Raw genomic sequence first — 23,993 nt, 5'->3', positions numbered from 1 at the left:
GATCCACAGTTCTCTGAGCAGTCCAATGACTACTGGTTAGATCCACAGTTCTCTGAGCAGTCCAATGACTACTGATTAGATCCACAGTTCTCTGAGCAGTCCAATGACTACTGGTTAGATCCACAGTTCTCTGAGCAGTCCAATGACTACTGGTTAGATCCACAGTTCTCTGAGCAGTCCAATGACTACTGGTTAGATCCACAGTTCTCTGAGCAGTCCAATGACTACTGGTTAGATCCACAGTTCTCTGAGCAGTCCAATGACTACTGGTTAGATCCACAGTTCTCTGAGCAGTCCAATGACTACTGGTTAGATCCACAGTTCTCTGAGCAGTCCAATGACTACTGGTTAGATCCACAGTTCTCTGAGCAGTCCAATGACTACTGGTTAGATCCACAGTTCTCTGAGCGGTCCAATGACTACTGGTTAGATCCACAGTTCTCTGAGCAGTCCAATGACTACTGGTTAGATCCACAGTTCTGAGCAGTCAAGGGCTGCTGGTTATATCCACAGTTCTGAGCGGTTCAGATTCCCGCTATATTTGCACGTTCTAGCTAAGGCCCAGTGTATCTTCTCACGTCACACAATACAGTCTCTATCTGTGCCTCTTCTCACCGTGATGGGACTACTCACTGGCTTCAGAAGGATCTACTGCCTTTAAAAGCTCAGTGTATAAAGGGCTACCAAGGCTACTCGGTGCTTAAGACATAGACGCTATGCTTGACAGCCTTAGATTGACCCCTGGAAACCACAAGGTGAGGAGAGAACCAATAATTCCTACAAGCTGACCTCCACAAGCATGCCATAGAGGTCACAAAATTAGTATGATTTTTAATCCAGCGTATTTAAAAAATCTGCAAGTGCAGAAATCTGATAGTTTTTCATGTTTTGTGTTTATTTAAGATGATAAGTTATACATCATAATATCAGAATCAACTGCTTTGATTGTGCTGATGTGCAGATTTTTCCTTTCAGTGTGTGTTGAATAGAAGAAGATTGTATTAAGTCCGCAAGGGAAGCAGCAGGGGTGCTGTGATTTACTGGGGCTCTGTTCTGGGGAAGAGCACTGAGCTATGCATGCTGCATGTGATGCAAATGTAGCTGATTTTTGGTAATACCCTTAAATGCTATTCATTTTTTTCTATGCTTGATAGAAGAATGAAATACTGAAGGTACTGATTAAACTCTCAGTGCTTCTCAACCTTCTTGATGCTGAGACCCTTTAATACAGGTCCTCATGTTGTGGTGACCCCAACTATAAAATTATTTTTGTTGCTACTTCATAACTGTCACTTTGCTATTGTTATGAATTGTAATATAAATATTTTTGAAGATAGATATCTGCCGAGGGGTCGACCCACAGTTGAGAACCACTGGGTTGGAGTGCTGTGAACACTCACACGTGTGTGGGAAGCTGGAAAAGTGTCTTATCAATGTGGGTCTAGACCAAACAGAAGCCCTCGAAATAGTGGTAGCCATATGTCCATGGATTTGTCTGAAGATCCTGGCCAGTACCCTCAGTATCATGTTGGTAATAATATAAGGATTACATTACAGGCAAAAAAAAATTCCTGGACTGTGATTAGTATGCTAACATGGAATATAGTGTTTTTGTCCAGAAATTCCCATCAAAAGCCAACCATGTATGGGAGTAAACAATAGCAAGGCACCTAAGGACTTTACCCTGGCATATGAGGGCCCTCGGCCAAATACATATAGTGCATTTCCAATCAAAATACATATAGTGCATTTCCAATCAAAATACATATAGTGCATTTCCAATCAAAATACATATAGTGCATTTCCAATCAAAATACATATAGTGCATTTCCAATCAAAATACATATAGTGCATTTCCAATCAAAATACATATAGTGCATTTCCAATCAAAATACATATAGTGCATTTCCAATCAAAATACATATAGTGCATTTCCAATCAAAATACATATAGTGCATTTCCAATCAAAATACATATAGTGCATTTCCAATCAAAATACATATATTGCATTTCCAATCAAAATACATATAGTGTATTTCCAATCAAAATACATATAGTGCATTTCCAATCAAAATACATATAGTGCATTTCCACTCAAAATACATATAGTGCATTTCCAATCAAAATACATATAGTGTATTTCCAATCAAATACATATAGTGTGTTTCCAGTCAACACCAGCAGAGCAGCGGGCGTCTCCACTTGCAGCTGGGAATGGAAAGAAATGGCCAAGATAGCAAGTTACACAGAATGGAGGAGCTCATTCTGGCAGAAGCTGAGAGCCAGCTGGAGGTGAGAGAGGCCCCGGATGCAAACTGTCTTCTCTGCAGAGGGAAAGCTGGCACTGTGGCGCTAATTAAAAACCCTACATGTGATTATTTCATGGAGAACTATAAGTTAACATCGCAACTGAGCATGCACATTTATTATCAGCCATTAGTCGTTTCTACCGCAGAGAACTCTTGGTAAAACTGCAGAGAGAGGCATTCGCTCGCTGTGTTGGTGTTTACCGTGCTGGCGTGCAGGTGGAGCTGCAAAGACAGACAGGACCCATGCCACAGTGGACACGCGGGTCTTCAGGGAGCAGACTGAAAACAGTGAGTCTAGCTGAGCTGCACAGACAGCAGGCTGGTCAGGGAAGGCAGCTCTGAAAAACATGTTTAAGTAGAATAGAAAAATGAAGGGGAACCAGCTATTCAATACCCTGGATCGTTTGAGAAAACAGTATGAAAATTCAAAGGTGAGGGCATGCCCAATATGGTCAAAATCTAGAAAGAAAACTACGTGGAAGGATATGGACAGGGAGAAGAAACCAGCTCGGAGCAGAAAGTGAGGTTCAACTGGCTGATGGTAAATCCTCAAGGAGGGCTTGTTAAACTGAGCTGAAAAAAATACAGTGCCCACTTCAGCAATGGTGATCAATAGAATAGCTAAGATAGCCTAGAGCACCAAGAAAAGTTATTTATTATCAAGATACTCTATTGATTTCTAGCACCCCCTCTACCTCTAAGGACCATAGATCATTTCGCAAGCGAATAAACAACTAATGTGTTTTAGTCAGCTTTGACGCACAACCTAAAAACAGCAGCGTCCAGTTTCAAAGCCATAGAAAGCCGTAAGATTCAACTCATTTCTTGCTGAAGATTTTTGTCTTAGAATAGACTTTATAATGTATCTACCAACATATGTGTAGCCTTATAATTTTGAGATTAGGCTTTTGGAAGATACAGAAATGTATAGAAATAAAAATATGTAGGTAGAGATGGCAACAATAAATCACAGCTCAAGGAGCTGGAGAGCTGACTGGGGTTAAGAGCACTGTATCCTCTTCCAGAGGATGCAGATTTGACTCCCAGTACGTACACAACCATCTGTAACTCCAGTTCCAGGGGATCTGTCCTCCGCCAGCACCAGGCACACACATGGTACCCAGGCATGCATGCAGGAAAAACACCCATACATAAAAAATTTCAAGTAAATTTGGGGGGAAATGGCTCGAAATCCCTATGTTGAGATTCTAAGTGTTTTTGCCATGAACTTAGATACCCGTTCTGGGCCAGGCTTGACACAGGCTGTACTTGGAGCTGGGCTTTAAGCATATAAACATTCTCCAATTACAGTGGCTCAACTGAGGATCACTCAGTTTGATAATGCCATGAAAGCTGCATGTATTCAGCAGAATCGATGCTTCAGATGCTAAATTTGGATCATGTCCCAGCCTAGTGCTATGCAGCCCAACCCTCTCATAATGGTGGGTAGCATCAGTGAGCTTCGCAACCAGTCAGTGGAGCAATGGCATAGGGGAGCAACCGCCACTGTGTAGAGCACTGTTTGGCAGACCAGAAGTATTAGATGCTTTTTCTGCTCAAACATACTGCTTTTTGTGATGGGTTTTACTGAGTGCACCCCCATGGGAGCAAGGACATCAGCGTATGAGCAAAGTTTGTTTATGGGATTGCATGGTAAGAAGGTATGGGTGAATGGTGTGTCTTACTTTGTCCCTTCCTATTTTTACCAGTGTTCTTGTGCCGTGGGAAACAACTGAGAGGAAGCAGCATTTGAGAGTTAATAGCTGTACAATACTGGCACTGGGGACACGGCTCCACAGCTCAGAGCTCTTGCTGTTTTTGCAAAGCACCCAGATTTGGCTCCCAGCGCCCACATGGAGGCTCACAACTGTCACTTGTTTCAGGGGACCTGATGATCTCTTCTAGTCTCCTAGGGTACCAGGCACACAGATGATTCTGCAGATAGAGAACTAAAAACATTTAGACTGCCAGTGGTGGTGGTGCACCACCTTTAATCTTAGCGCGCAAGAGGCAGAAGCAGAGGCAGGGAGGTCTGTGAGTTTGAGGACAGCCAGGGCTATACAGAGAAACTCTGTCTCCAAAAAAAAAAAATGGTAATATAAATGAACAGTTTAGCTCCACGATCCTCAACCCTTATTATATATTCCAGTGCCTGGGAACATTTTTAGTGGCCTGCTCTATCCCTTGGGGCATGTGGCTTGAACACTCATATCTTATGAAGGGTCTCGAGTTATTCTAATATGTAATTAAGCCTGAAAACCAGCAGTCTAGCCAAAGGAATGACTCTCCACCATGAGTTGCACCGTTCACGGCAGCCTTTGGGGGACAGCTAGTTGAGGTTTGTTGTCTTGGATCTTTGAGCATCTCCCCATATAGTCCAGACTGACATTAAGCTAACTGTGGAGTTCAGGATATAAACCTCAGCCTCCAGAGTGCACTTCTTCCTGGCTAAATCCGACAAATCATCTTAGCATTTGTGTGACCAACAGATGCTGTCTCAAAGGCTAAAGAGAAGGCTGGGGCACAGTTGAGTGATAGTGTTTCCTCATCATGCCTGTGGTTCTGGGCTCAAATACCAGCACTGAAGGGAATATTTTAAAATGCTTCCACTGAACCTGGTGATTCAAACTGTGATTCTAGCTACACAGGAGGTGAGGCATGAGGATCACAGCTCAAGGCTTGCCAAGGCCACAGAGCAATTTCAAGGCCAGCTTGAGCAACTAAGTAAAATAGGTGGTGAAGCTGTGGCTCAGCGAGAGAGCACTTTCCCAGCATAGCAAGGCCACATGCAGTCCTCCCAGCCACACAAAACTAGCTTTGCCTGCATTACTTGGAGGTTAAGATTGGCTCAGAAAAGTGAAGTTATAATAAAGACGCATAAAAGTTTCTTCCGACAGTGTGAAGTAATTGGTGTTGCTGCAGAGGGAAGGAAGAAAGAACCAGGCTCAGATAATTGCTATAATTGAAGATAATTACAAACTGTGAGCTTACAGCCAGCCATGTGAAGGAAAAAGCAAAAAGGAAATAAAAGCAATATGATTTTATATGTATTGTTTAGTTTTTATAAAGAGAAGCAAGCAATTCACTGGCATGGGAAAACCTTCTTCCAGCTCTAAGATCACTAAGTATTTATTCCACAGAGGCATGAAGCTTCCTGGACCCCACAAATAGAACAATATCATTCATTAATAGTTTTACCAAAAATTTAGATAAACAAATCATGTCAGTTTCTTATTTAAATACGTTAGCCAAAGCCACTATTTATGACACAGAATACTCATGTTATGAATTCGTAGTTTCAACTGCTACCTCCTAGACCTCCCAGCTCATGACAGTAGGAAGGTGCTAGACCCAAGACTGGAGCTTAGCAGGGTCAGGATGATGCCCTTCAGCTCCTGAAAGCCACCCCAAGTGGTAGCAAAGGAGCGTGAAGGGTGTTTGGCGAAGTACACGCTGTCAGGAAATGTGAAAGATGAACATTTCATTCTCTGCCCTGCTCCTCCCCTTTTAATCCAGATAGCCAGAGTATTCTGATATGGTCTTTGAGGAAGTATCAGTCATTCAGGAACCATTCTGAGATTATAAACCTTGGCATCCTGGATGAACTCCGGCTGCAGGCTCAGGCTTGGAACAAGAGCATGTCTTACGTTACTCTTCCCCATGTTCTCAGCAAGAGGAATCTGTGGGTCTGGAGTACTCGTGGACTTCACTTGCTCCTGATAAAGTATAATGTGCTAAGCTAACAGGAAGCAAAATGAGTAGAATTTCAAGAGCTTGGAGGAAGGCGTAGGAATGGAATGTGGGAAAGCCTGACTCGTTCCTGTTTATGGTGGAATCGTGTGCTTAGGGTACAATAATCATAAATAGCTTACAAACAAGAGCAGGATAAAGTCACTTGGCTTAGATCATTAACCCATAAGGTTAACATGGTGAATATAAATTCCTTTCCCAGTAGGGATTATTAAATATCAATAACTACCTTGCCTTCATAGCTAAGAATTTTGTTTTAGGAGGGATGTTGGGGGTTTTGTTTTTGAGGGGTATCTCAATGTGTTGTTCAGATTGGTCATGATCCTGGAGTCAAGCAATCCTATGACCTCCTCCTCGTCAGAGCAGGAGTTTGTAACACCATACTCATCTCCGGGGTGACTTCTCTTTTGTCCCTGAAAACATATCTTGTGTCGTTTCATAAATAAACTTTGCTGGGAGAGACCCAGGAGACAGGTGAGGTCTCTCCCCACGGTGTTTCCCAGAGCCTCAGACACAGCTGTGCAATGCACACTTCTCGCCTCTAGGAGGCATAGCACTCACCTTGATAGTCTGTGCCCCTCCCTGACACAAGCAGAACCACGCAAAGCTTCAAAGGCCAAGAAGGGTGAATTCCTAACTATCTGAGTAAAGCTTCTTTGAGTTCTCATGGGGTTTGTTTGGTTGGTTGGGTTTTTGTTTAATTTGGGGAGTCAAGGTCTTGAGAGATTTCTTGGATTTTGTTGTTTTGAGACAGCATCTCACTATCTCCTGGCTATTGTGGAATTTGCTCTGGAAATCAAGTTGGCCTAGAACTCACAGAGATCTGTCTTGCTTTTGCTTTCTGAGTGCTAGGATCAAGGGTGTGCACCACCATGACTGACTTACGTATTATTTTAATATTTTTAAGTTATGTTTAGGTTGTGTGCTTGCGTACGTGTGCACGTGCATGTGCGTGCACATAGGTGCATGAATGTGAGTGTACATGTTTGCAAAAGCCAAAGGTGTCTGATTCCCCTGGAGCTGGAGTAACAGGTGGGTATGAGCCACCAGACGTGGGCACTGGGAACCAAACTTGGGGCCTCTGAAAGAGCAACACGTTCTCTTAACCTCCAAGCCATCATGTCAGCCTCTGACTTAAAGCTCTTTATAATAACTTACATTATTATAACATACAATAATATCCATTTCCTCTATTGTTAAATTAATGGAACTAACTCTGACACTTTGGGAGGATGAGGCCATTGCTGTTTTTCTTAGCGTACATCTTAGAACACACCCCCACTCTGAGTTCCCCTGCACTGCCTGTCACCCCTTCCGTCAGTGTAACCACCAGCACTCCCCGTCCACTGTGAAGACACAGCGCAGAGCGGTGAGCGCGAGGCTGGAGGATTCTTCTCCTCCCTTTCCATAGAGGCTGGGCATTGTGGGTGAAGTGACCAAAGCGACTGCCTGGGAGCAAGCGCTTTAAACCCGGTGGAGGGAAAGGGCTGTCCGCAGCTCTTCAGTTCAGCTTTACGAACCAGCCCTGACACTGTGGCAGTGGCCTTTCAAGCACAGCCCCTCCATTTGGGAACTACTGTGACATTGATCCAAAACATAGAGCTTGCCATGTGAGACTCCTAAGACTTTCCACAAACACGCTCTTAATGCATCGCCTCCATTTTACTCTTCATTTACAGACAAGATGGAAGATCTTGGGGGAAAGGCGTGATTTGCATTAGCTGTGAAGATGTTCAAAATCGGATTTGCTTCAGTTCATTAGGTATTATAACCGCATTAGTTACGTAGCTTTCCCGGGAGCACGGTTGGCCTCCAGAGTCTCCCTGAGGACTCCCTGGAGCTTCCCCTCTCTGCCCGTGGGACACACAGTGGGAGCATACTTTTCATTTTTTAGGATAAACCAAGAAAAATAATACTGTATGTAGAAACTGCTCCCCCACAAACCCTCCCTCGCCCTCTAGAGTGAGCTCCCTACCTAAAGCTGTGTCAGTGCTAAGTAATTCTGGACTGCTGAAAACTTGAAAAGTGACGGCCCCCTCCCGGGGGTCCCCATGGGGGAGATAAACAAATACCTAGCGTATTAACCAGTGGTCTCACCCACACTGCGCCATTCGGAATCTGTCTGAGAGTGCGTATATGAGTCATATCCCTACCTGAGGAGCTAGGATGGGCATGAGCAGGAACAGTGGGGTGCTTCCGCTGCTCGGTGTGGATGGGATGCTCCAGCCTGTGTCCTTCAAGGGCTTCTCATTCTGGAATCTCCTAGGATGCATGATAAAAATATAGATTGTGGGATCCCACTCAAAATCTATACCAGAAGATCTGAGGGTCAGCTCGAGGCATCAGATCTCATAAATGTCTCAGGTGTTGCCAAGCAGGACTGGGAAAGGGTGAAGGAAAGAGGTTCTGGAGGGCACCTCAGGTGCCATCATCCTCCATCCTAGATCTTCTATTCCACATCTAGCAAGAAAAGAGAGAGAAATCCGAGTATTAAAGCATGTAGACACGTCCCCTCGTGTACATGTCTACCACTCTGCAACATGCTCCCTGCTGACCAACCATAGACAGAGTGAGAAAGCAGGAAAAACCGTCCTAAGAAGTCCCCTGGTTCAGCAAAGTGTGTGCTTTGCGAGCATGAGAACCTATGTCGGGATGTCCAGCACCCCAAGAAGCCAGGTGTGACAGCATGTGTCTGTAACTCCAGGGCTCTGGAAGCTGGAATAGGATCCCTGGCGCTTGCTAGCCAGGCAGCCTAGCCAAATCAGCTCCAGGTTCAGGGAGAGACTATTGCAAAAGATAAGGTGGAAATCAGCCAGGAAAGACGTCTGATGTCCACACTGGCCTATGTTTGCATGCAAGCGTATGCACATTGCGTACACACACTCCCAGGTCTGCTCTCCATGTCTCATCTGCCTCAATCACAGGATGCCCCTGTTGCAACGCTGGGGACAGAGCTCTCCCTCCTCCTCCTCTGCATTTTCTTCACTGGGTGACTTGGTTGGCCACTGGTCATACATGTGGCCATGAGACTGTCACGATTGTCCCAGCTCCCTCAGGTCTTTCCATGTCCAATCTTTGGTCTCAACTATAAAACAAGCAGTTTTCTTCCTGTCTGTGCTGGCACCTCCTGTCCTTGGCAGCTGGCCCATCTCGAGAGGACAGCTGACCCTGCTGGGAGGTTGCTTGCATGTGGGTGGTGGAGCTTTCCACCCTGGGAACATGCACAAACTGCCTTTGGAATGCACCCGACACATTGAGGACAGTTCTCAGCTTGAGACCACATCAGTCCAAGGCAGTGCAGCTGCAGGAATTCCATGGCGTCTTTGCAGCCACGCTACACAGAGCCGAGCTGCAGGGATCGTGGCGGCGTGCTGTCTCAAATGGAACACAGTGCAAGTGAAAGGACTCACAGCCTTTTGTTCTCATTTTGCATGCTTGAAATATAATGCTAAGTTGTTTTTTTTTTTACTTGTGGCCAAAAATATATCTCTGATTGAGAAACTTTCTTCTTACAAAGTTGACCTATTTCTCAGCTCAAGACGTGATTGGATGTCCTGCTTGGCACACAGTGGGTAGTTGGGGAATAAGAGTGGCAGAGTTAGCAATGTCCAGAGGTATGAGTCAGGAAACCAGCAGGGTCACACCGAAACTGCCTTTGTCTTCCTCGCCAACAGAGACCCGCTCTGGAGTCCCTCGGGCTTCCCACACACTGAGACAGAGCCTCTCAGACCTGCAGTCTGTGGGGTTTACCAGAACACGGGCATTTCCTTTAAAGAGCCTCAGCTCTCCCCAGCAGAAGTGGCTCAGCGGTGGCTGTGTATGAACCACTGAGTCTCTGGGGCTCTGCCCGGTTATGGCGTTTTGTTAACGGCTGCTGAAGTCACAGTCGGGAATGTGTGCTGAATCCACGCCTTTTCCTTCTTTGTTCCACAGTTTTTGGGGGCAGCGTTTTACTGCCTAGCCCAAGCAGGACCATAATTCTCCATTTTCCTGCCTCAGTCTCCTAGGCTAGAACTACAAGCTTGTGCCTGTAATGAATCATGAAATGCAATGGTTATGAAATGACAGAGACTTGAATTCAGCCTCGGTGTACACATAGATTATGGCTGGTGTTTTGAGAGGACTGTGGGCTAGATTCCTGGCACTACAGGCTGCCTACTACGGCGGCCTGTGATTTTCTTTTTCTCATGGCGTTTATTTAACTGATAGCAAGACTTCCCATGCATCTTAGGCCCATGCTCTGGGGCAGTCAAACAGTGTCCTTAAGCACTGCCAAAGCTGCCTTTGTGCCCGTGGACGTAGTCCCGAATTGTAGCTTCTGACTTTGAGAACCACAGCCACCTTCATGAAATGATAAGCACTAGAAGCTGGAAAGGATCTTTTAAATGACTGCATTTCTCCAAAGGGGAAACTGAGAGAGGCCTGGGAGGATTTTGATTCACACCACACAGCAGCTGAGGGGGAATGCATAGTGCAGAATCTGACGCATATGGTGTGGTGTGTCCGCTCCCTGCGGTCGGCCAGCTGTTGGACTCACAGAACTGCCTTGTGTTTAAGCACCACTGGGAATGAACTCCTGAGACCTTATGGCCACTTGCTCTTCTAGGATGGTGAAGGCCAAGTTTCAGCACCAGGGAGCTAGCCACATGTCCTCTTGCTCTCTTTGGGGGATGACAAATGTCTTACTGGCAAGAGTTGAGGGGAAGGTCATAGGTAACCATCTAGACAGTACCTAGAAATGCAGAGCCTTTGGCCCCTCCGGAAGGGCTGAATTAGAACCTCAGGTCATCAGTAGTTAAGACTGCAGGCCTGTGTGAGCGAGCCAGGCCGGAAGGGTATATTTCGACATACTCCCAGGAGGTAGCGTGCAGGGCACTATTTCAGACACTGTGCTACGTGATCCGTGCTTGACCCTGACCTGCTAGCAGCTGACGGAGTCACCTCCTCGGCGTCACACCTTCAGTGTCCATGTGTCTAGCACTGTGGCCATTGGTGCCTGTGGCCCAGCGAGGGAATGTAATGACAGAGTCTCTCTGCTGCCATCTCTGCTCTGTTACTTAACTCATCATCTGTCTTAAGTTTTGCTTCTCCAGTCCTGGGGGTGGGCATCCCCATTGGCGTGTTTGGATGCATAGTGCTGGGAGGGGCTGCAGCAGAACTGTAAACTCACGATTAACCCTGTTCGAGTACATCTGAGCCGTGTGTGTCTGTGTGTGTGTGACATTTGTATGTGTGCGATGTGTGTGAGTATATGTGGTTGTGTTTGACATGTACATGTGTGTGTGTGGTGTATGTGTGGTGTGTGTGGCATTACATGTGTGTGCTGTATGTGGTTTGTGTGTATAGTGTATGTATGTGCTGTATGTATGGTCTGTGTTGGCATGTATGTCTGTGTGTGTGGTGTGTAATGTGGTATGTGTGTGATTCTGTGTATATGGCGTATGTGGCATGTATGTGTATGGTGTGTGTGGTATATAAGTTGTGTATGTGTGGTGTGTGTGTAGTATGTGTCTGTGGTATGTGTGTGGTGTGTGTGGTGTGTGTGTGTGTGCATGCATGCAAAAGCAAATGCACTTGCAGATGTTGAGGCCCAGGTCAATGCCAGGTGTCTTACACTCCACCTTTCGCTCCCCTTGAAGTTGGAGCTCACTGGTCACGCTACACCAGCAGGCTATGAGCTCCAAGGATGCTCGGTCTCCGACCTCCCAGCATTGAGATTCTAGATGTGTGCCGCCAAGCCCAGCATGTTCATCAGCCCCAGGTCTGCATGCTTGTGCATCAAGCACCTTAGCCACAAATCTGAGCTTTGAAGTACAGAGAGCTGTAAGAGGAGGATTTGACTGGGAGCTATTTATGTCAAGAGTTCATTTTTCAAAAAGAAGCTGAAGTTTGTTTTTGTTGTCTTGTACTATTATGAAAACAAAGGCTGAGTCAGTGAGCGTCAGCAGCCAGATAAAGAGGGCCAAAGCAATGCTTAGCTGAGTGTGACAGGAATAGACCTGGGCTTAGGAAGCGTCTGCATGTGGACAGCACATCCATCACAGCCTAGCACAGCACAGGGCCCACAAGTGCCCTGGCTCCCATGCAGAGACAGCCTGTGATTAACGCACCATGAGAGTGAACAGTGGCCAGACTGGTCATGCTGGGGAACCAAAGCTCCAAGGAGGATGGGTGCAGCTCCCCCGTCCTCACTGTCTGCCATGGAACCCGCTGGGTACGAGTGCCCTGCAAGAACACCCTCTGGGTAGGGAGCCCTTCCTCTGGCAAGGCAATAACAGGGGCAGTTGTCCCACATGTGTAAAGTAGACACAGTGACACCAGAGCAGAGCCCCACAGGGTTACAGAAAACATCATAGGCATGGGCTGGAAAGATGGTTCGGTGGCTTAGAGCACATCGTACTCTTCCAAGGGACGGAGTTCAGTTCTTAGTGTCCACATCAGGTGGCCCACAGTTCCTGTGATTCTATTCTAGGGTATCTGACACCCCTGCCCTCTATGACACAAACCCACATAGAGACACATTATAAAATATAAATATTTTTTGATCACAGGGAAAGAGGCTCATTTACAGTTCTGATGGACTTTATTTCAAGACTGGAGTTATGACTGGTGGATAGCCACTTCCTCCGGGTCCTGGGGAGCCTAGGAAAGGAAGGCAACTGGGGCTGTGGACCAAGGAGCACCTCCGGGCTGTGTCCTGGAGGTCTGGCAAGGAAACATGTCACTCCTGCATCCTCACAGGAAGCCAGCCCAACAACTGAGAAAAGCAACTTGCTGAAACTCTGCTGCTGTCAAGGCCTGCTCAGAAGGCCTGGGGCTCTGCTGCCTCAGAGCTGTCCCTTCTGAAGATGGATTCCAACGGCCACTGTGCACCTCATACTGGGCAGCAGCTGCCACCCGACAGGGCCATGGAGGAGGCTCTGATGCTTTGTCATTTCAATTTTGAGTCATGCAGACAGGAAAATTCTAAGAGAGGAGCCTTAGCTGCACCTGGAGGACAAGAGGGCTGAGAGCTTAGGGAGCCTGAGGAAATGCCCTGGGGCTGAGCACTGACAGATGGCATCAGATGAAGTCGCGGGCAGTCTTCTATGTGCAGAACCCTCTTGCCTTTGAAAAATGTAGCATCCAGCTCCCTCCAAGGGAGTGGAGACACGAAATGGTCATCTGTAAGAGGGGATGGAGAGACACCAGACCTGATGACAGGATTGCCAGCACTGAGAGGCCTGCTCAGGTGGTGGCGAGGTGTGTAGAGCAACAAGGGTGTCACTGGAAGGATCCACCGTGCTCATTCCCAAGTGAGGGTTTGGTCCCAGCACACACTGGCTTCTCAAGCTGCTCCACGTACTCGCCATTCTCTCCCTGCACTTAAGCTGCACTTGCATTTCAAGGCTCCTCTTCCCACAGAGGCAGATAGCAGGAAGGAAATCCTCCCGTTCAGAACCTATTATTCAGATCCTGAAGATGCTGAGGTTTTAAAGGAGAATGAGGCAAATGCATTTTCAGTTAGGTCAAGAAGCAAGCATGTAGCAAAAAGAAAGGATTCCCAAAGTCCCAGCTGCAAGCTTGCTGAAATGTCCTACACATGGCCCAGAGACAAGACACAGCCCCTTCACCTGCTACCCCTGCCTCAGCGTGGGCTATGTCACCTTGACCCAGATGCGAGCAAGTGAATCCCAGAGCTCTGCCTGCAATGCAGATGCGGGCTGCTAGAAATAACAAACCCTTCCCTCTCCTCCTGTTCTCTGTCCCTTCCCTCCTCCCCCAAACCCACATCAGATGTAAGGAGGAAGTCACTCTCCTTCCATCAAACCCCACCGTGCCTCTTAGCATTTGTGGACTGGCGAATGAAAACAGCTGGGCTCCCCAGCAGGGGCTGCTGTCCTGCGCCCTGGTCTGGAGGAGAAGTAGCCAAGCCAGGCTGACAGATGGCAGAGGTTTTCTAACTTGCCCCCTCCTGGGAACAGTGAGCCTTCATAACTGTCCCTTTGTGCTGGTGGAGGTGAGACTTTCTGGGTAGAATGTTTCTCGAGCTGTGCCGGGAAGGCAGGGAATGATGCCAGAAAGAATCTTGGCCCAGAGTCTCTTACACTTTCTGATCTTTGATTTCTTTTCCACGCCCCAATCTTGGTAGCATCTAGATAACCATCTATGCGCACACAGCACACCACAGTGGAACAGAACTCTTACTTCCATGATTCAGGCATGTGCCACAGACCTGCTCCATGCTGTTGCTTAGCAGGCTTGCCCGTGTCTGTCAGAGTCCTCTGAAAAGACGTCCAACCAAACTCTTTCAGAGGATGGGGGTTCATTTCTAAATGTCCACACAGTACAGCCTAGAATGGCCTGAGAAGACAGTCTTAACTGAGGGGTTGTCTAGATCAGGTTTGCCTGTGGGAGATTGTTTTGATTGTTAAGTTGATGCGGAAAGACTCATCCCACTGTGGGGGGTGTCATTCTATAGTAAGGGGGCCCAAACTATGTGAAAGGAAAAAGCAAGCAAGCAGGACTGTTTGCATTTATTTCTCTCTGCTCTTGGCTGAATATGGTGCAACTAAATGCCTAAAATGCGGCCACTGTGACTTGCCTTCAGTGATGGCCTATAGCCTGGAATTATGAGCCAGACAATCTCCTCCTCCCCAGAGCTGGGGGTGCTGGAGGTGCTGGGGGTACTGGAGGTGCTGGAGGTGCTGGGGGTGCTGGAGGTGCTGGAGGTGCTGGAGGCACTGGGGGTGCTGGGGGTGCTGGAGGCGCTGGGGGTGCTGGGGTGCTGGAGGTGCTGGAGGCGCTGGGGGTGCTGGAGGTGCTGGAGGTGCTGGAGGCGCTGGAGGCGCTGGGGGTGCTGGGGTGCTGGGGGTGCTGGAGGCGCTGGAGGCGCTGGGGGTGCTGGAGGCGCTGGAGGCGCTGGGGGTGCTGGAGGTGCTGGAGGCGCTGGGGGTGCTGGAGGCGCTGGGGGTGCTGGAGGCGCTGGGGGTGCTGGAGGCGCTGGGGGTGCTGGAGGCGCTGGAGGCGCTGGGGGTGCTGGAGGCGCTGGAGGCGCTGGGGGTGCTGGAGGCGCTGGGGGTACTGGAAGCGCTGGAGGCGCTGGGGGTGCTGGAGGCGCTGGGGTGCTGGAGGTGCTGGAGGTGCTGGAGGTGCTGGAGGCACTGGGGGTGCTGGAGGCGCTGGGGGTGCTGGAGGTGCTGGGGATGCTGGGGGTGCTGGAGGTGCTGGGGGTGCTGGAGGCGCTGGGGGTGCTGGTGGTGCTGGTGGTGCTGGAGGTGCTGGGGGTGCTGGAAGCGCTGGAGGTGCTGGGGTGCTGGGGGTGCTGGAGGTGCTGGAGGTGCTGGGGGTGCTGGAGGCGCTGGGGTGCTGGAGGTGCTGGGGGTGCTGGAGGCGCTGGAGGCACTGGGGGTGCTGGAGGCGCTGGGGGTGCTGGAGGTGCTGGGGATGCTGGGGGTGCTGGAGGTGCTGGGGGTACTGGAAGCGCTGGAGGCGCTGGGGGTGCTGGAGGCGCTGGGGGTGCTGGAGGTGCTGGGGGTACTGGAGGTGCTGGAGGCGCTGGAGGCGCTGGGGGTGCTGGAGGCGCTGGGGATGCTGGGGGTGCTGGAGGTGCTGGGGGTACTGGAAGCGCTGGAGGCGCTGGGGGTGCTGGAGGCGCTGGGGGTGCTGGAGGTGCTGGGGGTGCTGGGGGTGCTGGAGGCGCTGGAGGTGCTGGTGGTGCTGGAGGCGCTGGGGGTGCTGGAGGTGCTCAGGATGCTGGGGGTGCTGGGGGTGCTGGAGGTGCTGGTGGTGCTGGAGGCGCTGTGGGTGCTGGGGGTGCTGGAGGTGCTGGGGGCGCTGGGGGTGCTGTCAACTTCATTGTCATCATCATGATATTTTGTCACAGTGACAGAAGTGAAATTAGGACAGATGACATGAGAATTCTGTCCTGGGTTCATTTACCCTTGGTCTCCGCATCCATCACTACCTGCAGGACTGGGACCCACCTGAGCATATGACCCTCGTGATGCTAACTAGTCTGCTTCATTTGTTGCCATGATGTGTCCACTCACCACATGGCTCACATACCTGGTAATGGCCAGGCAGGAGCCATTCCCATGGGACTGCCACCCTGCCCTCCTCAGTCCCTGGAGAGGGGTCATCAGCGGAGGTGGTTTCTGTCATCCCTAATTACAGGCTCACAGGACAGCTGTGAGACAAGAGCAGCTATCATTACTGACCCAAACCTGCTTCAAAGGAGCTGCAAGTGGTGGCCTGGATAGTGGGCCGGCCAGGCCCGCCCTGTGAAGTGTCATTGTATGGCTAGCTGTGATCAGAGCACCTACCTGTTAAGTGTGTTTGGCTAGAGAGGTAAACAGCTGTGCACACTCTGTACCTTTCATTAATTATGTCTGGTATTTGCTTTCCTTCCTGTTGGAATTGATTTGGGTGGCTGGTAAGCCAAGCTAATGAAGACAATTAAGACGCCAAGCATGACAAACACCAGAATTATCCAGAGCCTCTGTGGGGCTAAGCCTGTTCACTGGGGCTAAAATTAGAATAATGCTGCCACCTCGTGGCTCATAATGGCATCAGGTTTTAAAGGCCAGTGGTTTTACTAACAATTGAAATCATAGAATCTGTATATTTGACAGGGCAATAATAGATTGTGAAGTTTTCAGCACAAAATAAGCAAGATTGCTGTGGTGATGCGCACATCTAATCCCAGCACTCTGGAGACAGGAGGAGTTCAAAGCCACCCTCGGTCGGCTACATAGCCAGTTCAAGACCAGTGTATGGTACATTTCAAAGTGAATAGATCACTTCTGAATAAATTCCCAGTGGAAGTCTTATAAGTTGAATTGCTGACCTTCCTTAGTCAAGGAGATGCATGCCCACAATCCCCAAGAATGACATGGTCTGGGGGATGCAGGAAACCCCACTGGCCCTATTCAGGAATGCAATGTATTTTTATTCCATGGCTGTCTGCAATTTGATTGATATCTGCATATCAAATAAAAAAGCACTCCATGAAGCAAAAATACACAATTGTCACCTGCGTCCTTCTCCAACGGTAAGGATTACAGGTGTCATAGTAATGTCAGTTAAGGTACAGTATAGGTAGAGACAACTCCTGTGCCCTGTGTCATAAAGTGCTTTTAAATATTTACATTTGCAGTCCAAAATCAGCTATTCTTTTTTGGTTCTGTTTTGTTTTGGTTTTTTGTTTTTTGAGACAGGCTCTCTCTACATAGCCCTGGATATCCTAGAATTCACTCTGTAGACCAGGCTGACCTCGAACTCAGAGGTTCATCCACCTGCCTCTGTCTTCCAGGTGCTGAAATTAAAAGTATACGCCACCATACCCAGCCTCCAAAATCACTTATTCTTGATGAATCTTTTCCAGAGATGTAACATACACTTTACTCAAGTACCCCCATTCCTGCCTAAGAAGACAGCACAAAAATCACAGTGTATACACACACACACACACACACACACACACACACACACACACACGACGGCGGGGGCTGGGGGCAGGGCATTCACACATCAGAAGGGACATTTCATTTCCACATAAAGAGGAGACAGCGCATCTCCACATGTAGGCAGGGAGATGGTAGAAGAGCCTATAAAAATCCAAGGTGTAGTATCCAGGGAAGAAACAGGAGGCAGAATTATGGGGGCAGAGCCGTAAAGAAATGGAGATAAGAGAGTAAAATATCTCTAAATCAGAGGTGTGCAGGTACCTACCTGCCCTGATACCACGTGCACACATGCACACCCTTAATGTCAGTCCCCTCCAGGGACCTTGTAGAAGGCCACTGCTGCTACCTTTTCTGTTGTGGCTCTGCCTAGACCCTGCTGTATCCTCGGTCTTCCGGTAAAGCAGCACTCAGGAGGCTCTGGAGTGGAAGCTGCCGAGCAGCTGAGGCTGTGGATTTACCCTGGCTCACTAGGAAAGCAGGTGCTACCAGACAGGCGCTCTTTCCACGGTGAGATTTTTGTACGGGCTGAGAACTGGGGAGGGTTTCTTTCTGCGGCTCTTTATGAAGTTCTAATTGACAAGGGTAAGCCGGGAGTTTTGGCACATTTTCTGTGAGTTCCGTCTTTTATTCAGTAGCTTGTAATGACTCCCTTTCATCTCCCTCCCTGGGCTGTCCTAGGATGGCACCCCGTATATTTCAGTGTATCTGATCAGCCCTCCTGTTAGGGGAACCAGAGGCAGGGATGGAGAGGAGTATTGGAAAGCCCCTGCTGGCTGCAAGCCCCACAGCCAGCTGTCTCCTAAGAATTCTGTCCCTTATACATAGTGTTGATTAATCAGGTGTGTGAATGAAGAGACAAACCTGTGTGTGCAAGAGAGAGGCCCTGTGTCTGTGCTTCCTCCAGTATCTCGTGGTTTGCACCTACGCATGGCAGGCGTTTCCTAGGTCACCATGATTTCAGTGTTTCTTCGTCTGTGTTTCAGAAACCTATCGCTTCACTGCTGTGCTGCTCACTTGAGAGTAAATGCCAGGCTGTTCCTTTCCATTAGAATGTTCTGGAACTAACCAAATCAGTGTCGTTGTGTAGATAAGACCTCTCTTACCACAGATAATGTTGGCCTGGTGTGCTCCTCTGTTTCCAATGTGCCTCTAATACTGAAATACTTAGCAACAGTACCTGGGCATTCTCAGAAGCTTTGTGGAGCGAACAGGGGGCTGCTCCGAGTCAGCCAGGGTTGCCTCCAGGACAGGAGCACAGCTGTGTGGGAGTCAAGGCAGCAAGACTCATCCTTTGGGGCGCTTGGACGGAGTTCTTTCCCTGCTTGGGTCCAACTTCCTGCTCAGTAAATGCTCACTGAATGGTGGTGGCAATGAATGCGGAAGCGCCTGGTGGCCTTCCTGGGACTCGCTGAGAATTTGTAGTTCTTCACAAATCCTTCTCACTTCCTACTGAGGGAGTATCCTCAGCACGAGCTTTTAGCCTCTCCTTTGAAAATGAGTTACTGGGTACCCAGTAGCAGCTTAGTGAAGACTCCTCCTAGGAAGTAAAGGCACACTCTCAGTGAACAGCCAACTGCAGGTGTGCACAGATGCTCTGTTTAGTGGGCCACACTAGCCATAAGCTGTCCAAGGTAAAAATGGGCATGAGAAGCTTAGGAGACAGACGGTGGCAGTGGGGCAGGGAGACAGGCGGTGGCGGTGGGACAGGGAGACAGGCGGTTGGCGGTGGGGCATGGGAGGAAAATAACATTACTGCAGAGTATGTGTATAGGGCACTGGCAAGATGACTCAGAGGTAAAGCCCCTTAGCAGCAAACCTGACAACCTGAGTCCTATCTCTAAGACCCATGGTGTAGAAGAGAACTGACACTTACAAGTTGTCTTGTGGCCACTGTATTTGTCACATGGGACATGTACACCTACACACACAGAGACACACGCACACACACACCTAGATAAATAAAAATTAACTAAAACATTTAAAGATGTATATGTATGTACATATATACATGTATACCAAACATTTTATACTGACCTGGATAAAGGCATATTAAGTCCAGTGTTTCCTTGCTTTGGGGTCCTTGAAATCTTCATTGAAGACTTTAAGAACCTCCCTCAAAACAAGTCCGTCCTTCAAATATATCCAGATGATAAAGCACCCATTGCTTCAGAGGCTCTGCTAGGCACTGGTGCGTTCCTGATGGAAATCTCACACGAGGAACACAAACACCGCACACCTGCCCCCTGCACACACCGGCCTGGCCACTCTGAGACCTTGCTCGTGACAGAAGGCTGTGCATTTCCAACCTGGAGTGCTTGTGAACAGAGTGCTGGAGGTTTTCCAGATTCTGAGAAGTGGCTAGCTGACCCAGAGAAAAGACTCAAGCCTGATCGTGACATTCATGTGTATTTCACACTCATTGCATACACGAGCTGAAGATAATTTTACGGTTTCAGGGTACGTGCATTTGATGCCATGTACAGAAGCTTTTGCTGTGGCAACATGTCCACATTCAAAATTTAGATCTGGGCATCTTTCGGGATTTTTAGCTCAGGAATGCTCACCCTCTCTGGGCTTCCTTCAGGATTTTCATCTCAGGAATGCTCACCCTCTCTGGGCTTCTTTCAGGATTTTCAGCTCAGGAACGTTCACCCTCTCTAGAGAAGCGATTGCAACTGTGTCCTTGTCTCTGCAGGACGGTGAAGCCCTCTAGCCCCATGTGACCGCCTGTGAAGAGCTGCCTTCCTCCGCTGGCCACCCGGCTCCACCATGGGTCCTGCAGGAAGCACACTGAGCGCTGGGCCCCTGCAGATGCAGATGGTTCTCTGGGGAAGTCTGGCTGCCGTGGCCATGTTCTTCCTCCTCACCTTCCTCATCCTTCTGTGCTCCAGTTGTGACAGGTTAGAACACGCATGCATCTTCTAGAACCTAAACATAGTCCTTGTCATTCCCAAAGGAGCCTTTGTACCAAAGAGTCCCCACCCATGTTTACAGGTTGGTCACAAAGGTTCCAAGGACATTCTCCATCACTCACTTGAAAACCCTCAACTTTCCTGGAGAGCAAAGCAAAGAGTCCTTCCCGATGTTTCAGATGCCAGGATAAAGTCTCTGCTGCTCTTTGAGCACATCCTTTGGAGTGCTGTCTTTTTTCTAGCCATAGGCAGATTGAAATCTGAGTGTGAGACACTACATCTCTTTTTCACAGTTGGCATTACTGAGGAGGCTCATGGATTCTTAAAAATGTGTGTGGTGAGTTGCCCTTTATGAAGAAACAGATTTGGTTTTCTGCAAGACAGACTCACTGAATGTGGAAACAATTTTTTTCTTTTTAAGCATTACTACTTGTCTCGCTTTGAACAGGGAAAATTGGGGTTCTTTACAAACAAAAGTGATTACTCAGAATAGTCAGGGATGGTCCAAAGTCTGCAGCTTTGGGGTATTGACAGAGCCGTGGGGACCAACTTAGCCAGCCATACCCAGTTCTCTCAAGCTGAGAAGAAATGTGCTGATATTTAAAAGGATCCCACCCTAAAATCTGTCAAGAATGGAAAATCCAAACCTTGTATAGCCTATCCTGATCCCCGCCAAGCAGGGACCCAGGCCTTGAGGGCTAGGTGGAGCTTCCAAGAAGATAGAACAGGGGAGGTCCTAGTTCTAGCTCCCAGGGGCCTGAGAATTCTGCTGCCATGACTCACTCTCCCGCTAGGTGTCACCCTCTCCTCACCATGGCAGAAACGCCGTCTTTACTGCTGATGGCTTTCTTTGGACTGTCTGTGCGAGGAAACGCATCGTATCTTTACTCACTGGACTTTTCCACAGACTAGAAGTACACGTGACTCTTCCTGCTAGCTTGTCACCTTCCTGACGGACATGCAGTGTTGTATCTCCTGTACCTTCTCTCCTCCCTCACATTGGGTGACTCCACAGACTCTTAAGGGAGAAGACGAGATGATTGTTAGGGTTCGCTGGTGAGAAAAAGCACCGCCTGCCATCCGCGCCCTTTGGGCACAGCCAGATCCTGCTTGCAGCGTGCCTCCATCCTCCTCTGCTCACGGGGAAGGGTGTGCAGGAAGGGGACACATCCTTGGCTGTCAGTTGTGACTCTTCTCCTCTCTCTCAGCAAAATAAACCTAGTTCATAAAACCAGATAAACACTGGGCTAGAAAAGCGTGGACACATCTGTCTTCTTTTCATTTCAGAGAGAAGAAGCCAAAGCAACACAGCGGGGACCATGAGAATCTGATGAACGTGGTAAGCCGTGATGTGTCTGTCCGTCTGTCTGTCCAGTGACACCTATCCAGGAATGTCGCTGCTGGCTTTTGACCCGAGTGAAGTTGGCACGTAGAAGAAAGTGGAAATGAGCGGTGGCTGTGTGTACCCACGGCCTGGAGCTGTGTGCTCCGCCTCTGAGGGAAAGGCTGTCACCAGACTGGGCTCCAGCCTGCTGCAGGGACGTCTTCTGTCACAAGAACAAACTGGATGACTCAGATGGGATTTATTCTTTCTCTGCTCTGGAGAGCAGAGTCCAGCATCCACGGTGTTGTCCCGTTAGGTCCTTCCTGAGTTGGTCCTGTCCCCAGGCTCAGTTCCTTAGTTCACACCTGGCCCTTGTCTCCACCTCTGTTCCTCACGCTGCCTTTCCCTCTCCAAATGTCTGCCCTTAGGGCCAAGTCCCCACCTTCATAAAGACACCAAATGTATGAGACTCTGCTGTAACCTCAGTCTTAACCAGCGCCATCGGAGGTGTCCCGCTTCTCAGATAAAGTGCACTCTGCAGCCCTGGAGACCAAGATTCACGTGGAAATACAACCACACACCAGGGCCTGGGGCCCAAGGCACAGCCTGGCCTTGCTGCCTTCCCCAGTCCTCCTCATTTGGTGAGATCTCAGTGGGATCTACCCACCTGGGTGAGGAGCAGCCTGAGGATGTCACAGTCTGCCTGTCCTTTGACTCAGGTTGTGCCCTTAGGCGGTAGCACAGCCCCAGCAGCTGTCTCTGCAGCCCACCCCCAGCCCCAGGGCAATGCTAGGAGAGAAGTTGCTTCCTGGTCAGAGCAAGAAGGAAGCATGTCTGTCTATCTCTGTGGAATCAGTATATTTGCACCCAACTGGTGTGTTCAGAGCTCATGCAGGAGACACCAGGCTGCCTGAACCCCCACTTCCCTGTGTGTCTGTGACCCAAGCAGGTAGGAAGCTGTCAGGATTCCCTTCTTGGCTCCTCCTAGACCCCAGGGTACTGGGTGTCTGTGTGAGCCCCACTGTCCTGACCCTCAGCAACCCCCCTCCTTTGACTGATTCTCTCACAGTTTCACATCTTCTGCTGTTCCCACTTCTCTGTTCCCAGCTTCTCCATCTCTGCCTGTGATTGCTGGTACTATGGGGGAGGGAGTAGAAGGATGGAGCCCTGTTTTCTTCACCTACCACCTTCCTCAGAGTGAGGTGGATCGTGAGCTGTTGCCTGAAGCTAGGCATCCTCCTCTACCCTCATTTCCTCCTAGAACAAGGGTCAGGTATGGCTGGACCATTAGCAACAGCACCACCTGGGAGCAGATAGGAAGCCAGTGTTCCAGGGATGGGACCAACTCTGGTGTAGGTACCAGTGTGGATCCCTGTTCTTGGTCTGTCCCTGCCATTGTGCCTGAGGTCAGCAGCCTTTGGTGAGTGGAGCAGATGAGCAGAGGAGAAGGCAATCTCTTCATCTTCTTCCTCTCATGGGATTCTCCATGCGCCAACACACGACTGTGTACACTACGGTGTGCTCTCACGGTGTGCACTCACAAGGATGTGGCGATACTGACCGCACGAGGCCTGCACACGCTGTTGTCCACCTAGTTCCTGAGTTTGCTAGATCATCACAGTTTGCAGATTTGTTTCTGTGGAGGTGGGAAATGTTGTAGTGATGGGGCAAGCAGGCCTGCTTTTCGACCTGCCCGGCTCCCACATGGTTAGCTTTACACCCAAAATAACAACACACAAATTGTATTTATTTAAACACTGCTTGGCCCATTAGCTCTAGCCTCTTATTGGCTAATTCTCACATCTTGATTAACCCATTTCTAATAATCAGTGTAGTACCACGAGGTGGTGGCTTACAGGGAAAGATTCTAGCCTACATCCATCTTGGGTCAAAGAATCATGGCGTCTGCCTTACTGCCTTCTTCCTCCCAGCATTCTGTCTTCCCTGCCTACCTATATTCTGACCTATCAGGCCAAGCAGTTTTCTTTATTAATTAACCAATGAAACAACAGATAGACAGATGACCCTCCTCCATCAAAATGTCATTCAGACATAGATTATGGAAGTCTGGCCATGGCAAGTTTTACAGGAAGCCTTCCCTTGATACCCAGTCCTCTCCCCTAAGGACATGTTTCTATAGTGTGAGCACCTGGATCATGGAGCGGCAGGTGTGAGTAGCACTGGCCCAGTAGAGCAGACTCCGTGGACACTCGGGCATCACCACACATCGGGACCATTTTCCGTCTGTTAT

The 23,993-nt window shown here is 48.9% G+C and overlaps 1 protein-coding gene across 5 annotated transcripts in view; it reads left to right on the top strand.

Moving 5' to 3' along the window:
- Pag1 (phosphoprotein membrane anchor with glycosphingolipid microdomains 1) overlaps positions 1 to 23,993 on the top strand; it is a 158,360-nt gene that overhangs the window by 116,344 nt on the left and 18,023 nt on the right. For 4 of the 5 annotated variants that reach the window (XM_075971493.1, XM_075971489.1, XM_075971490.1 and 1 more), the window contains 2 exons: positions 20,202 to 20,406; positions 21,706 to 21,757. In XM_075971493.1, coding sequence (XP_075827608.1) covers positions 20,276 to 20,406; positions 21,706 to 21,757 — 183 coding nt within the window. In that variant the 5' untranslated portion in view covers positions 20,202 to 20,275. Of the gene's footprint in view, positions 1 to 17,877; positions 18,014 to 20,201; positions 20,407 to 21,705; positions 21,758 to 23,993 lie in introns of those variants that run through there. The other variant, XM_075971492.1, reaches the window with a different exon arrangement.

This window comes from Microtus pennsylvanicus, chromosome 5, assembly GCF_037038515.1.
Source record: "Microtus pennsylvanicus isolate mMicPen1 chromosome 5, mMicPen1.hap1, whole genome shotgun sequence".
In the NCBI taxonomy this organism is placed as follows: domain Eukaryota; kingdom Metazoa; phylum Chordata; class Mammalia; order Rodentia; family Cricetidae; genus Microtus; species Microtus pennsylvanicus.
This window is presented reverse-complemented; position numbering and strand designations above follow the sequence as displayed.